The sequence below is a fragment of the Ovis aries genome, chromosome 2, assembly GCF_016772045.2.
Source record: "Ovis aries strain OAR_USU_Benz2616 breed Rambouillet chromosome 2, ARS-UI_Ramb_v3.0, whole genome shotgun sequence".
In the NCBI taxonomy this organism is placed as follows: Eukaryota; Metazoa; Chordata; class Mammalia; order Artiodactyla; family Bovidae; genus Ovis; species Ovis aries.
The window spans coordinates 245,611,367-245,627,103 of NC_056055.1; the positions used below are offsets into that span (position 1 = coordinate 245,611,367).

At 38.8% G+C, this 15,737-nt stretch overlaps 1 protein-coding gene across 29 annotated transcripts in view; it reads left to right on the forward strand.

Annotated features, from left to right (window-relative positions):
- The window catches only part of HP1BP3 (heterochromatin protein 1 binding protein 3), a 36,875-nt gene extending 23,916 nt beyond the window's left edge, over positions 1–12,959 (forward strand). For 25 of the 29 annotated variants that reach the window (XM_042244659.1, XM_060410739.1, XM_015093721.3 and 22 more), the window contains 5 exons: positions 2,987–3,077; positions 7,575–7,734; positions 9,107–9,218; positions 10,631–10,744; positions 11,182–12,959. In XM_042244659.1, coding sequence (XP_042100593.1) covers positions 2,987–3,077; positions 7,575–7,734; positions 9,107–9,218; positions 10,631–10,744; positions 11,182–11,476 — 772 coding nt within the window. In that variant the 3' untranslated portion in view covers positions 11,477–12,959. Of the gene's footprint in view, positions 1–2,986; positions 3,078–7,481 lie in introns of all 29 variants that reach the window. The other 4 variants (XM_060410741.1, XM_060410743.1, XM_060410742.1 and 1 more) reach the window with 3 other exon arrangements.
- Positions 12,960–15,737: the final 2,778 nt, after the last annotated feature.

The window sequence follows — 15,737 nt, forward strand, 5'->3', positions numbered from 1 at the left end:
GTCAGTTCTTACATCCGGTGCCCAGAGTATTGGGAGTTTCAGTATCAGTCCTTCCAGTGGATATTCTGGATTGATTTGCTTTAGGATTGACTGGTTTGATCTCCTTTCAGTCCAAGGGACTCTCAAGAGTCTTCTCCAACACCACAATTCAAAAGCATCGATTCTTCAGAGCTCAGCTTTCTCTATGGCTCAATTCTCTCACATCCCTACATGACTACTGGAAAAGCCATAGCTTTGACTAACTAAAGGGACCTTTGTCAGCAAAGTAATGTCTCTTGCTTTCTAATATGCTGTCTAGGTTGGTCACAGCTTTTCTTCTGAGGAGCAAGCGTCTTTTACTACGTGGCATGGCTCATAGTTTCAGTCAGTTAGACAAGGCTGTCGTCCGTGTGATCAGTTTGGTTAGTTTTCTGTAAAGTGTGGGCAGTAGCAGTACCTATTTCTTTGGGTGGTTGTTGTCTGTTTATTCTACGCATGTAAAACGTTTAGAGTAATACTTAGCACCATCATATGTACAAAATGTGATATATATATCTTGTAGAATTTTTTGGAAAAGGGGGTTGTGCCTGGCAATTAACAGTAAGTTACAGAGATGAGACTTGAATGGCCCCCATCCAGTTGTGCCCCATCCCATTGAGATGGCTCTAGAAGAATGTGTAGAATTTAGATCGGATGATGGAGTGGTGCAGGCATTCTTAAAGGAGCTTTATGAGAAAATTTAGAGGCAAGAATTGGCGTTCTTTTTGGGGAACGGAAAGAAGCCTGTGTCTGACTGGCTCTAGACTAACGAGGTGGGACCAGGCCTTGAAAGACTCTGAACCTGACACCTGTCGGTTGAGTAACGTAATAAAAGAAGCCTTTATAGATATAATGACCCATAGTGGCGTGCACTATGGACACACAGCAAAACACTGCCCAGGAGGGAGGCCATGGTGGCTCGTACTAAGGTTACAGCAGTGATGAGAGAGAGGGCCTGAGAAGTTTCGAAGCACTTAATATAAGCATGGTTTACCTGAAGGTAGGCGTGAGTGAGAGAACTCTTGAGGTTTCTAAAGGCCCAGGATAAGGGATATATCAGAGTAATGGTTGGTATTGCTGAGGAAACAAAATGTTAAGGGAACCAGTTTAACTGATAACTCATTTCCTAGAGCATTTGAACCTTGGTTAAGATTCTTCTCAGATGAGTTATTTAATTTGATATAATAGTCTAGGGTTTCAGTGTTTCACTCAAGCTGTGTAATCCTCTGTTGGAATCTAACTTACAGAGCAACTAATAGAAAAATCGTTTGACAGTTAAATCATTCCTTCGATTGTGTTCCCAAAGCTCTGTGTACATACTTCAACCCTGACCCGTATAATTCTTTGCCATAATTATTATGTTTTCATCATTTCTTATTTAAGTTTAGTGACTGGATCTAAGTCTTAAATCCTGCATAACCACAATAAATGCTCAGTAAATATTTATGGGATGAATGCTTTGAGTGTGTTTTGGGTTGTAACATGAATCATATTTGTTCTGAGTGGAACAGCACTGGCTTAGAGATGTTTTGCTTGTGATTTGGTGGGGAAGGAGCTTCTTTATTTCGAGTGTCACAGCGTACGTGATTTCTTAGTATGGTTTCTACTCTTTTTTTTTTTTTTTTTTTTTGCCAAACTGCACAGCATGTTTGATCTTAGTTCCCCAACCAGGGATCAAACCTGTGCTCCCTGCATTGGAAGCTGGAGTCTTAATCACTGGACCACCAAGAAAGCCCCATGGTTTCTCCTCTTAAGCATCCTATTAATTAGAACATGAGATCTCCTCTACTTTTCCTCTCCAATCATATGGATAATGTAATCAATAATTTGAGTGTCAACTCGGCCTGTAATGTTTATTGATTAAAGATTTAAAATTTCTTCTTATTGAAGCTCAGTAAAGGACATCAAGTGCTAATAGTTTGACCCTCACTATTCTGCTCCTTAGTGGACTGCCAAGTTGTTGATCTCAATTTAGCTTATCAAGAAATCAGTTTCAAATAAGTCTCACGATTTTCTGCTGGTTGAGTGCTATTCTAGTAATTCTGCAGAGGTGTGGCAAAACACATCACTAACCTTTTGGGTTTCAACTAGCTGTCTCTTCGGATGTCCTGTCATTAGCCTGGGTTGTAGCTTTTTGTTTTGTCCTGTCGTGTACCGCAGACCCCTTTAAGCCCTAAGTCAACCTGATTGATTTCTCTTTGCACCTGAGATTCTTCACCCACCACTCAGACCATTGCCCCTTGACAGAGCAGCTTTTGCTTCAACACTTTATTCTTATGTTTTTAATGAAATTCAGTTTCCTCATGCTTGCCGTTTGATTTTGATGACCGGTGGGGGTCGGGGGGGGTGGGGGTGGGTATGTGGGTGTGTTTAAACGACAGCCCTTTAAAGGCAGAGATACTATGCTTAAAAAAAAATGTTTTCTTTCTCAGAGAATTACATTTTATGAGGCTGACTTAGGTAACTGGATTGCAAAGAAATGACTCCGGTTTTGTTGATGTGTGTATACATGTGTATGTGTGTGTGCGCGCGTGTATTTCAGATCTAGGAGTTTTGCCTTAAGAGAATGTCAGAATTAGATGGGACTATAGATACCCTTTCTTTGCTTGATTACAAAGTTGTGTTGCTGCTGTCTGACTAAACTAAACTGATGGTAATAAAGAGCTTTTTGGAGTGCCCTGACAAGTGGGAAATTGGTTCCATAGGCTTGGTTTTAGAGAGGTAGCTCTCAAAAGTTTTGCTTCCACTATATACTACGTAGTTCTGTATGGTACCTGGTCCTGTAATAATTTAGCTTATTGCTTGAACAAAAAAAGAATACCACTTATTATTTTATTGTTCATTTTAACAAAGTACTACACGTGTAATAGGAATAGAGCTTTAGTTGTTTAGAATGACCGCGGATCTGCTTTCTTTCAAGTCTTTGCTTCATTGATGTATTAATCGCTATTTTCTGTTTTCTCTGCAGGCCTCAGCTGTTGAAGAATGCTCTGCAGAGAGCAGTAGAGAGGGGCCAGTTAGAACAAATAACTGGCAAAGGTGCTTCTGGAACATTCCAGGTTAGAGGCTCAAAGGGTTGGTTGTAGAGAAGTAGTTCTCAAAAGTTTTGGTTTCAGGACCTCCTTATACTCTAATTTATTGAGGACCCAAGAGCTTGTGTTTATGTGGCTTATACATATTAATATTTACCATATTAGAAATTATATAACCGAGGACCTTTTTAGTTATTTATTCTTTTCTAAAGTAATAAACCCGTTACGTGTTGACATAACCCTTTTTATGAAAACTGCATTTCCCGTAATGAGAGGGAGGTTACTATTTGTTAACATTTTTACAAATGTCTTTATTGTCAGCTTAATAGAAGACAGCTAGCATCTGTTTTAATATATTTGGGGTTACGTCTATGAAGAAAATCCAGCTCACACCAAGTACTTAAATGTGGAGTAATTAGGGTAAATTTCAGAAGTCAGTACTATTCTTTGGTAGTATACCAATACTCAACAAATGTTAGTTTTTTTGTAATAGCTTCATTGAAGTATGATTTGTATACTATAAGATATAATCATTTTACATTACAATTTGATTCAGTAAAATTTAGTAAATTTACAGTGTTGTACACCTATCACTGCAGTCCAGTTTTAGAGCATTTCCATCACCCGAAAAGACTCCTGCGCCCATTTGCATCACTCTCTCTTCTCATCCCTATCCAGCCTACTCATCTCTCCTTCCTGTGTAGATTTTCCTTCTTGCACCTTTCACACAGATAGAATCAAGCAATATGTGCTCTTCTGTGTCTGACTTCTTTCACTGAGCATAATGCTTTTTTGTTTTATCCATGTTGCAGCAGAAATCAATACTTTCATTCCTTTCATTGGCAAATAGTATTCCATAATCTGACATACTTTTTCCATTCACAAGTTGAGTTATTCTGCTTTTTAGCTATTGTGATTAATACTGCCTGGGAACAGTTATGTCCAGATCTTTGTGTAGGTATATGTTACTATTACCCTTGTGGTAAAGTAGGAGTGTGGACTGCCTGGACTACATGGTAAATTTATTTTAAGCAACTGCCAAAGTGGCTGCATCCGTTTTCATTCCTACCAGCAGTGTGTGTATAAGAGTTCCAGCTTCTCCTTATCTTTGCCAACTCTCTTACTGTCTTTTTTTAAATTATACCCATGCTAGTAGATACAAAGCGGTTTCTCATTATAGTTTTAGTTTGCATTTCCCTAAGACTGTTGATGTTGACCATTTTTTCTTGGACTTATTGGACATTTATTTATCTTCTTCGGTAAAATGTCTCTTCACAGCCTTTGCTTATTTTTAGAATTGAGCTATTTGTCTTATTATGAGTTATAAGAGTTATATGTGAAAGTCAAAGTGTTAGTCGCCCAGTTGTGTCCAGCTCTTGTGACCCCATGGACTGTAGCCTGCGAGGCTCCTCTGTCCATGGGAGTGGGTTGCCATTCCCTTCTCCAAGGGATTGTCCCAACCCAGGGATTGAACTCAGGTCTCCTGCATTGCAAGCAGATTCTTTACCCTCTGAGAGACCAGGGAAGCCCCATGTAAGCCCCTATATAAGAGTTACATAACTAGATACAAGTTCCTCTTCAGATACATGATTTGTAAATATTTTATCCTACTCTGTGACCCATGGTTTCACTTTCTTAATGGTGTCTTTTGAAGCACAAAAGTGTTTAGTTTTGGTAAAATCCAGTTGATCATTTTTCTAAGTTAATGGTTGTTGATGACTTATCTAATCATTGCCTGGCTTGAAATCAAGTTTTACTTATCTTTTGAGAGTTTATGGTTTTAACTCTTACATGTAGAGCTGTGATCCATTTATGATATGTGCTGCTGCTGCTGCTGCTAAGTCACTTCAGTCGTGTCCGGCTCTGTGTGACCCCATAGACGGCAGCCCGCCAGGTTCCCCCATCCCTGGGATTCTCCAGGCAAGAACACTGGAGTGGGTTGCCATTTCCTTCTCCAATGCATGAAAGTACTAATGATATAAATTCATGTTTCTGCATGTGGACATCCAGTTATCCCAACACCACTTACTGAAAAGACTGTCCCTTCCTTGTTGAATTGCCTTGGCACTCTTATCAAAACATAATTGACCCATGAGTGTAAGGGTTTTTTTCTGGACTCTTCAGTTCTATTCCATTGATCTATATGTGAATCTTCATGTCAGGATCACACTATCTTGATGACTGTAGTTTTATAGTAAGTTTTGAAATTGGGAAATATAAATCCTCTCTTAACCTTTTCTTTTTCAAAATTGCTTTGACTGCTCTGGGTCTTGTGCATATCTGTATGGTTTTTACAATTCATTCATCACAAAAATCCACCTGAGGTTTTGGTAGAAATTGCATTGAACCTATAGATCAATCCAGAAGGAATCACTGCCTTTCCAGTGTTGAGTTTTCCAATCCAGGGACAAGCATTTTCTCATCATTTATTTAGATCTTTAACTTCTCTCAGCAGTGCTTGTTTTCAGTATATAGATCTTACATTTCTTTTGTTAAATTTATTCCTAAATATTTTGTTCTTTTTCCATGTATTGTGAATGGAACCTTATTTTCATTTTTCAGAGTGCTCACTGCTGTCCAATAGAAATACATTTGGTTTGTCTATTGTTCTTATATCCTGCAATCTGCTGAACTAGTTTAGAATTTTTTGTAGGTTCCTTGGGACTTTGGGGGTGGGTTCCCTAGGATTTTCTACATATAGGATAATGTCATCTGCAAACAAAGACCATTTTACTTCTTCCTTTCCAATCTGGATGTCTTTTTTTTTTTTTCCCCCTCCATGCCTGTGCACTGGATAGAACATCTATTATAGTGATGAGAATAGATGTCTTTGTCTTGTTACCCATCTTAAAGGGAAAACATTCATTTTTTTTTACCATTAAAGCTGTAGATTTTTCATAAATGCCTATTATCAGATTGAGAAAGTTCTGTTACTAGTTTGTTGGAAGTTTATGATGAATGGTTGTTGGATTTCTCACATGTTCTAAAACTCTTGAGATGATCATATACTTTTTGTCCTTAATTCTGTTAATATATTGTTAATTGATCTTGTGGTATTTCTTAAATTACATTAAAGTTGCTGTGTGAAGCCTGAAACCATATTAGTGAGCTCCTTGTACTCTGTAACCTTAAATTCTTTGATCTGTCTTGAACTTTGAGTGCAGTTTTTGAACTTTGAGTGTAATTTTATAACACAGTCATTTGAAAAATAGTAGTTCACTGAATCATGCAAATTTTTTAAATGTTGACATTTCATCAAAAATAACAAAAATTATATTCATTAATATCACCTACTGATCTCATCAGAACATTTAAGTATTGGGAAATTATTGTGCTCATAATGGTAGGTGCAGATTTTCCACAGTTTATCTCTTGAAAAGTTAAATTTATCATTTGATAACAAATACTGTTAGTTGTTTTCCTTGAGTTGATAGGCTTACTTAATTCATTTTCAAGAAAATGTCTACCAGATACCCAAGTCTGGATGACCATAGATTATCTATTAATTGTTCCTTCAAGTAAAAAGGGTATTCCATGAAAAATGGAGCTAATTCAGCTCAGAACTCAATCACTAGGTGATTTTCCTTGAGACTATCACCATCCCTCCACATGCAGCTGGCATGCCTTATACATTCTTCTCATTTTGCCCCATAGAGTATCAAAAAGACATGTTGGATTGAGATTTTTAAAAATCACTTTTATATCAAAGACATTCCTATGTGAAGCTAGCTTTTATTTTTCTTAAGTATATGGTAGTGAAAAACACACTAACTACTAGTACATTTCTGCGCCTCCACCATGATTTGTAGTAAAGTAATAGCAGTTTTACTCATTGATTTTCCACCATCAGTGCAAATGTCGTCACAGTGAAAAAGACAAACCCATCTTAGCACTATTATGAAAACAGTTTAGCCTTGCAGATCCTCTGAAAGGGCCTCAGGAGCCCTTTGGGGGCTCTGGACCTTTCTTTTGAGGATCACTGTTGTAGACCGTACCTCAGTTTGTTCTTTAACCTTTTTGCTTGCTGGTGCCACCTTGGTTGGCACTGGTGCCTTTTGTCCTTGAAATATGCCATATAATCTTCTGTTACACCCCAGATATTTGTCAGACTTTTTGCTGTTTTCCTTACAAGATTAAAAAGACTATTATTTTTGTAAATGCTCACATTTTTCAAGTTCAGAGAAAAGGAAGTAGTCTCAAAAGTGTTAATTTGTCAGGGACATAACCAGTTAACCTCCTTTTTGGAGTAGAGCTGTCATTCAACTGGGTTAGGTTGGCTTTTGCTATTTTCAGTTGGATGGAGGGATAGATAGAAGGAGAAAAGATCCACAGGAGGGTTGGGACTCCTCAGTTAGATTGAATACCTAAGGAGTGGGAAGAGAAAGTCCCTAACCTGACAATTTATTGTAAAACATATCTGTGCTAATGCAGGAACTCCGACCCACCTGGTGCAGAGGAGTCTTGTCTTGAGCTGCTTTGGGAGAGTGTTGTCTTGATGCTTTTCTCTTCCTCCTTGGAAAACAGCTGAAGAAATCAGGGGAGAAACCCCTGCTTGGTGGAAGCCTGATGGAATATGCAATCTTGTCTGCCATTGCTGCCATGAATGAGCCGAAGACCTGTTCCACCACCGCTCTGAAGAAGTATGTCCTGGAGAACCACCCAGGGACCAATTCTAACTATCAAAGTAAGACTCAGTTGAGCAGGTTCAGTGGGGACCCAGGGAAGGTGGCAGAAATTATCTTGTGGGAATATCCTTAGACATCATGCTGTTAATGAAAGAGCATAGCTACTGACTGAAAACCAAGAGAGAACTTTTTATAAATTTACTATTTACAAAAAGACAAAAGTACTCAAGTCTTACCCTTAATTTATAGTGTCTGCTTAGGATTAGAGTTTGATTTCACTCTATTATAAAGGTTTTTTATGCTAATTTTTATTGTAATAGAGATAAATTTCTAAGTTCAAAACACCTCTCAAGTAGGACTTCCCAGCAGTACAGTGGTTAAGATTTGGAGCTTCCAATGCAGGGGATGTGGTTTTCCCACAGTCCATGTGGCATGGCCAAAAAAAAAAAAAAAACCTCTCATGCATAGTATATTTTTACCTTCTTCTGAATGTTTACCAAAACATCTTTTGTCAGCCTGGAACCAAACCAGTGGGTTAAAATACTTCTGTGATTTGTTACTGACTTAACCCCTATACAGATACTTTTTAGTAGACATATTTGCCCTGTCAGGCGATGATCGAGGTTAGAAACCTTGCTGTAGCAGCATTATCATTTATGGATTAGTGAGATATATTTCCTCACTAAACTATGGGAGTAGGCGCAATGGTGTAGGGTGAGGAACATGAAAATTTAAGTAACAGAAAATGCAAACTAGAATATATTGTTTTAAATGAAACACTTAATTTTGAGGTCCTACTGTTGACTTTTAACATATGCAATATGTATTTTTTAATGTTATGAAGGAATGCTTTGTGATTTTGTGTAAAAGGTGAGGACTGGTGAGGCCTTTAGGATCCATGATACTGTTTTGTAACTATTTGCCGATTCATGCGATATATGGTTTAATTTTATAGACATTGTCCTAAGTGCTTATCAGAACTTACAGGCACTCGGTAGATATTTAAATGAATAGAAATAGAGTTGAGTTTTAAGTCAACAGTTACCCATTTATGTGCAGCTGTAGGGCAGGTCATTAGTCTCTTAGGCTGCTGTTTCACTTTGTGCAGTGAGAAATTTGACACAACAGTCTCTGAAGTCTCATCCCATTATAATTAATTCTTGCCAAATTTATGGGCACTTAATAGTAATTTAGTAAATCAGTTAATAATCCCTTTGACCACAAAGGATTCATTTAGCACGTGAAAATTGCTTACTCATGTCCAACTCTTTGCAGTCCCATGAACTATACAGTCCATGGAATTCTTCAGGCCAAAATACTGGATGTGACAGGATAATGTACATAGTAAATTAATGTATAATAGATTGTAGTTGAGAGAAGTATCAAATCCGAATAAACAAATACTTTCTTCATTTCTGAATTTTTGTCCAGTGCATCTGCTGAAAAAAACCCTGCAGAGGTGTGAAAAGAACGGGTGGATGGAGCAGATCTCTGGTAAAGGATTTAGTGGCACCTTCCAGCTCTGTTTTCCCTATTATCCCAGGTAAGCACCCAACTGAAAATGTGAAGTAGTGGTCATTGCAACTTTTGAAAATCTGACTCCAGTTTACAGGTGTGGCTTCACTTATTTGCCCTTAGTGCTGTTGCACTGAGCGGAATGTACTTGAAGATAAAGACTTCTTCAGGCAGCATTGTTGTAGAGCAGAAGGTTTCATACACTAACGGGACTGACTTGGCCTGTCCTGCTGGAGCTCGTCGCTAGCCAAGTGTTCCTGAAATCAAGCTTTGAGTTCTTTGGGATCCTTGGCCAGTCATTAACATGCTCATTCCTGCTAATAAGAAATAAAGTACATGATGATGACAGGAAGATTTTTAGACGATTAGTTGTTTTAATTGTCCAGTACCAAGTAGGGGGAGCATTAGATACTTCTAAGAATCCTAATCTGCCTTCTTCTTACTATAGAGACAAGGACATTTTTTTGGAAAACTTGTCTGGTATACGTGCATTATTTTTTCATTGAACTAGAAAATTTATTGAGCACCTCCTATGGACCAGGCATTTTTTTGTATACCCAGGCTATTGCCTTTTTGTACTTAGATTTCCAGTCAAGTGCCATGACAGTTAACACTAAAACCTGTTTTGGCAGGCATATAGTGTGTAGCTTTCTTATGTTGCTCTCTGTGCATAAACGTGCTGAGTCATGTTCTACACCCTCCTGTGTAGGAGCTGCGTGCATGGAGCTCAGTCATATCCGACTCTTTGTGGCCCCATGGACTGTAGCCTGCCAGGGTCCTCTGTCCATGGGATTTCCCAGGTCAGAACACTGGAGTGGGTTGCCATTTCCTTCTCTAGGTGCATAAACATAAATGTTACTTCATTGAATGTACAGTATTTGAATTTTTCAAATGTTTAGCTTTAAATATAATTCTTAAAATCATGTACGTACAGTGTTATGATTTAAAGATTTATTTATCAGTGGTACCAAGTTTTCTGTCATTAAGGATAAAGAAAAGTTAGAAAATCCTTGCTGAATTTCTCAAAAACTTTGAAGAGATTCAGACTTTATGAGGTCTTGTATCATAAGGGCAAAAAATATATACTGCTGTATAGACTGTTCACTGCTGTATGGACCATTCACTGCTATATGTTCAGTGGCTGATACAGTGCCGAACACACATCAGGAGTTTAAGTAACTTTACTAAATAAGTGATTGTTGATTTTATTAAATGGAAGGAAGTAGAGAATGAGTTATGTTTGACGCTTTTATAGATTTGTCATAACTTCATTTGAGTGTTCAAAATAGGTTGAATTGTGACCTGGTATTTGTAACCTAACCTGACTTAATTGGGGAGTGTGGGAGGAAGTGGGTAATGTCCAGGAAAGAGCATATCTGGGTTCACATCCTTTTGCTTGTCCCCATGGGACTTCTCTTTATCTAATATTTTTTTTACTAGCCCAGGAGTTCTGTTTCCAAAGAAAGAGCCAGATGATTCTAAAGATGAGGATGAAGATGAAGATGACTCATCAGAGGAAGACTCTGAAGATGAAGAGCCACCACCGAAGAGAAGGTGCGAGAGTGTGGGAAGCACGTGTTAGAGCTGAGAGTGGCCGTGAGGGAAGAGGCTGTGAGAAGCATGTCAGCAGCTCTGCGTCCTTCTCAAGTGCCCTGTGTGACGTTGGAACTTACCCTCTCCTGAGAATTTAGAGGCTCTAAACTTGGGAAACACTGAATGTTTAATTACTCTTTGGTCAAACCTGTGTGTGTGCATAGTGTGTAGTTTGGTTATTTGAAGAAAAATAATTCCATGTTTTTCTGGGAAAAACATGTAGACTTCCAGAATTGGTTGAATTTTTATACAGTTTTAGTTGAAAGGTTATATAACCCATATTCTTCTTAATGTAGGTGATTTTACCTGTACTGTTTCTTTTCTGGCAAAGTATCTCGTCATCATGGTGAAGTGAATCTCTCAAGTATAAGTGATTGCCTTCTCTCTGGTTCTCACAGGTTGCAGAAGAAAACCCCAGCCAAGTCACCAGGGAAGGCTGCAGCCGTGAAGCAAAGAGGGTCCAAGCTGGCGCCCAAAGTCCCAGCTGCCCAGCGAGGGAAAGCAAGGCCCCTGCCCAAGAAAGCCCCTCCTAAAGCGAAAACTCCTGCCAAGAAAGCCAGACCCTCACCCTCAGTCATCAAGAAACCTAGTGGTAGCTCTTCCAAGAAGCCTGCAGCCAGTGTGAGAAAGGAAGTGAAATTGCCTGGCAAGGGCAAATCTACCATGAAGAAATCGTTCAAAGCGAAAAAGTAAATTTTATAGGGAAAAAGGGTATCATGATGAAATTCAGAATCTTATTTTCTAAGGTCAGTGTGCATTTGTTTTAGTTTTGATGCTTTTAAAATTACATTTTTTTTCCTCTCCTATGAACATTATGGGGAGGGAATATAAATAAACCAGTTTAGCCATTTGTTAGCTTTAGGTGCTGTTCTTGGTGCCTGCCCCTCCCCTCCCAGTCATTTTAATTTCTGCCATAATTTTGGACTTTTCCTGAACTGTATAGTCTGTTCTTGTCCTTTTTCCTTCCTCCACCTTATCCCTCTTCCTTTTTTAATGGTCAGCTTTGGCTTTTTTTTTCCCTTCCAGTTTTATCTAAACAGTTGCAAAGATTTTTATATTTGTTAGAAACCATCGAGAATGGGATGCTGGTCAGGTGCTGGATGTAAAGAGGAGGCAGTATAGCCCTGACTGAATCATAAAGCCTCCTACCTAGAGGCTTCACTACAGCTGTAATAGCTAATCTTATTTATAAAACCACTCCGCTAACCCTCTCTCTCTCCAACTATAAACACAGAGATGTCTTAGCTTTGGGAACAGGCCAAAAGCACCCTGATCTCATTAGAGGCTGAAGATCCATGACCCCTTTGGGCCGCTTTCCCATTGCTCCATCTCCAGGTATTTTTTGCTGGCCCCTGGGCGCCGCATCCCCACAGCAGCAAGCACAAGGCCTCTCCACCACGTGGTTTCTGGCTGAGGGGGAAACACAGGCACGCACTGAATTTGTGATTTCTGGTGTCACCTGTGTTACCAAAAATTAAAACAAAGTCTTGATCAGATAGCTAAATATATTTTTAATATTTGGAGCATGGATTGTCACTTCCTCTTTCCCTTTTTTATAAGGAAATGTTGGAGAGTTACACCATTGCTCATGTAGAAATGTGAAATGGAAAACATAACAATTTGCTAAAATATTCCACATTTATCTGTGGATTTTTTTTCCCCTCTTTTCTTTCCACAGCACTTTTGATAACAAACTAGTGGCTTCCTTTTTTGAGTTATTTAAAAAGAGAAAAGAAAAAAACAAATGAAGCCTGACTACCTAACCCTTCCTTATTTGTATTTGTTTTAGTATCGTGAAGTTGTGTTAAATAGTATTAGCTTCCTAAGAAATATTGATTTCCGGTTATCATTTATCCTCCCTGTGGCACTTGACATTTTAATTGTCTTAAATTTTTTGGTGTGTGTCTTCTGGCCCGAGTGCTGCCAGAGGCAAAACATGTTTGTTTAATCCATTCCATTTGCATTGTCTCCTGGGATCCCGTCTGCAGCCTGAGGCCTGGCTGGGAATTGGACTTGAGAAGACTGGCTTGAGTTAGATCCAGAATCATGTGTGATCCCATCATGAGTTTATTGGAATTTGTGTTGCATGTAAGGCAATCTTTTCCTGTTGTAAATCTTCCTTTTTTTATGTACATATATTTTGAAAAATATGAATAAACATGGAATTTTAAAAGCTGCTGGACTGTAGCTTGTATTTAAAAGTTCCTAGAATTCCTCAGAAGTAGTGTTTTACTCACTTTGAGCCTTCTCTGCTCCTTGTACTAGCTGTCATCCATTTTCCTTTTTAAATACAAGCTCCAACAAGCTCCAGTCTATTTGAGTTTTTGAATTTTTAAATAGATGGTGAGTGTTTTTAGTACATTGAACCTGATTATTCAGTGCATAAGAGATTTTTAAAAATCACTTTGTATTTTATCAAGGTCCTTGTTTTCAAGGTCATAAGTTCCAGTTTTTCATGTTTAGTGTTCAGAGATGTCCTTGAACTAGAAAAAGAGACAGCATTGCAAAAAGATAAATCTAGACCTACTTCCAGAAAGTAATCTGATTTTCTGTTATGCTATTTAGCAGGTCGTAATTTTTTTAATATTTTTATTTTAAATCATTTATCTATTTGAGTTGTAGTTGCAACATGTGGGATCTAGTTCCCCGACCAGGGATCAAACCCAGACCCTCTGGATTGAGAGCTCAGGAGTCTTAGCCACTGAACCACCAGGGAAGTCCAATAATTCTCAATATTATAGTTGTTAGGTACCTGTGCTAAGAGTTCGCTACTCTTCTGGAATGAAGTGAGGATTTCGGTTGGTTTCTGTGTTTTGTTTTAGAGATTGCCTGAACGATCATCTGGTGGCTATATCATGTATCAGGCACTCCGGCGTAGAGTGAGACATTGAGATCGTTTCAGGTCCCTTTCCACCCTGACGTTCTGTTAAATTCACAGAATTCAGGTGAAGACAGAACTATCCTTGATTTTAGCATCATGTAAAGGGAAAAGACAAAAGGCCCATTGCACTCTTCCCAAGGAAAATCCCCAGCTCTCAAAGATAGGTACCTTGCTGATGTTGAGATAAAGGGATGTTTGGCTCTTTTTCCCTTCCAGGCATTCTTAAGGAGCAGAACCCACAATTTTTGTTTCCATGTTACAGAAAGGTAAACAGCAAACCAAACTCAAGAGATAACCCAACAATTCCTGGCCTGGATCGGTGGCTTCAGTACCGTCAGTGGCTTTTAGTGAGCTCAACTACAGTGTTTCACTGGTCCTTAAACCACCTACAAACAGGTGAAGAGGTGAATCTCGGAAGGTGCTGGGAGAGAGAGGGTTGGCTTCTTAAAGCTCAAATGAGAAAGAAGAGACACCACTTCAGAGAAAGGTGGAGACTTTTAAAAAAAATTATAACAGAAGCTTTCAACACAGGGAAAACTCCATCCTAACTATCCATGGAGATTTAACTAAAGGAAGCCTGATCCAGTCATGTCTGTTGGCTGTAACTAATGGGAAATTACATGATAACGGGCTATGTAATATGCCTGTACCGTGGACATTTTTTTCCCGTCATTCCTCTTGTAAAATTTTGTCAGCCCAGTCTAGGCTTATTAACCTATCCTTATACGTTCTTTAAAGAACCTAAGAAGTTATTCTTGCTCAAGCTGAGGTACTTTGCCATCCTAAACTGTCAGGGGGAAAGAGGGTAAGCCAGCTTTATTCATGAACTGCTGTACTTAGCTAACTAAACACCAGCTAAAAGAAATTTTAATCCAAAAACTTACAATGATAGTTGAAGCTTTTCATTTTTGGAACCTGATAAATCATATTTCTTTTTCTTTGGGTCAAGCAAAAATTCGAAATTTATCCATGAAGAGAAATTCTATTTATTTTTTTTAAAGAGGTAGGTTTTTAAAAAAATATTTTCTAATTTTATGTATTATTTATTTAGCTGTGCCAAGTCTTAGTCAGGGTGTGCAGGACCTTCGAGCCTTGTTGCAGTACACAGGATCTTGACTTGTAGCAAGTGAACTCTTACTTGCTGCATGTGGGATCTAGTTCCCTGACCAGGGATTGAACCTAGGTCCATTGCATTGGGAGCATGGAGTCTTAGCCATTGGATCACCAGGTAAGTCCCAGAAATTCTGTTCTTAATTGTGTAAAGATCATTAAGTATTTTCCCCAGAGGTTCTGACTGACTGTTCCCAGCATGTAGGGTTGCTTTTGCATTTTTGTGGTAGAAGAGACGGTCACTCAGTTCTGCAGAGCTGAAGCCTGAGAACTGGAACTGTTGGCGCTCTGGGCCTGGGCCTGCTTGGCAGATGCATGCTCTGGAGCCAGTAAAGAGGCTGAATGGCACCCCACCACTGCAGCTGGTTTCCTTGTCTAAGAAACTGATCGTTGCCGTTTTTATTACTATATTCTTCTGACTGTCATTTTCCACAAGATTCTTAACTTCAATGGCTTTTTTTTTTTTCTGTTGAAGGAAGTTTCTGCCTTTGGCTACTTAAATGTATTAGCTTAGTTTTAACATTCTGTTAATAGTTGTCAACAACTGGTATGTCAAAGGATAACCTTCATTTTCCTCCAAAAATGGCAGCTCTTTCTTTTGATAACTGTATGTAAATATGTAATTAACACCATTGCTGTTAAATCTTTGCTTATTAGCAGAATCCTTTCTCTTTGGTGCCTTGAATATGTTTGACAGTGTGTCATTATTTGACTTAAAACTATTTAACATAATAATAGTGACAGTCATTCTGTTCAGTCGCTCAGTCGTGTCCGACTCTTTGTGACCCCATGAACTGCGGCACGCCAGGCTCCCCTGTCCATCACCAACTCCCGGAGTCCACCCGAACTCATGTCCATCGCGTCGGTGATGCCATCCAACCACCTCATCCACTGTTGTCCCCTTCTCCTCCCGCCTTCAATCTTTCCCAGCATCAGGGTCTTTTCCAGTGAATCAGTTCTTCA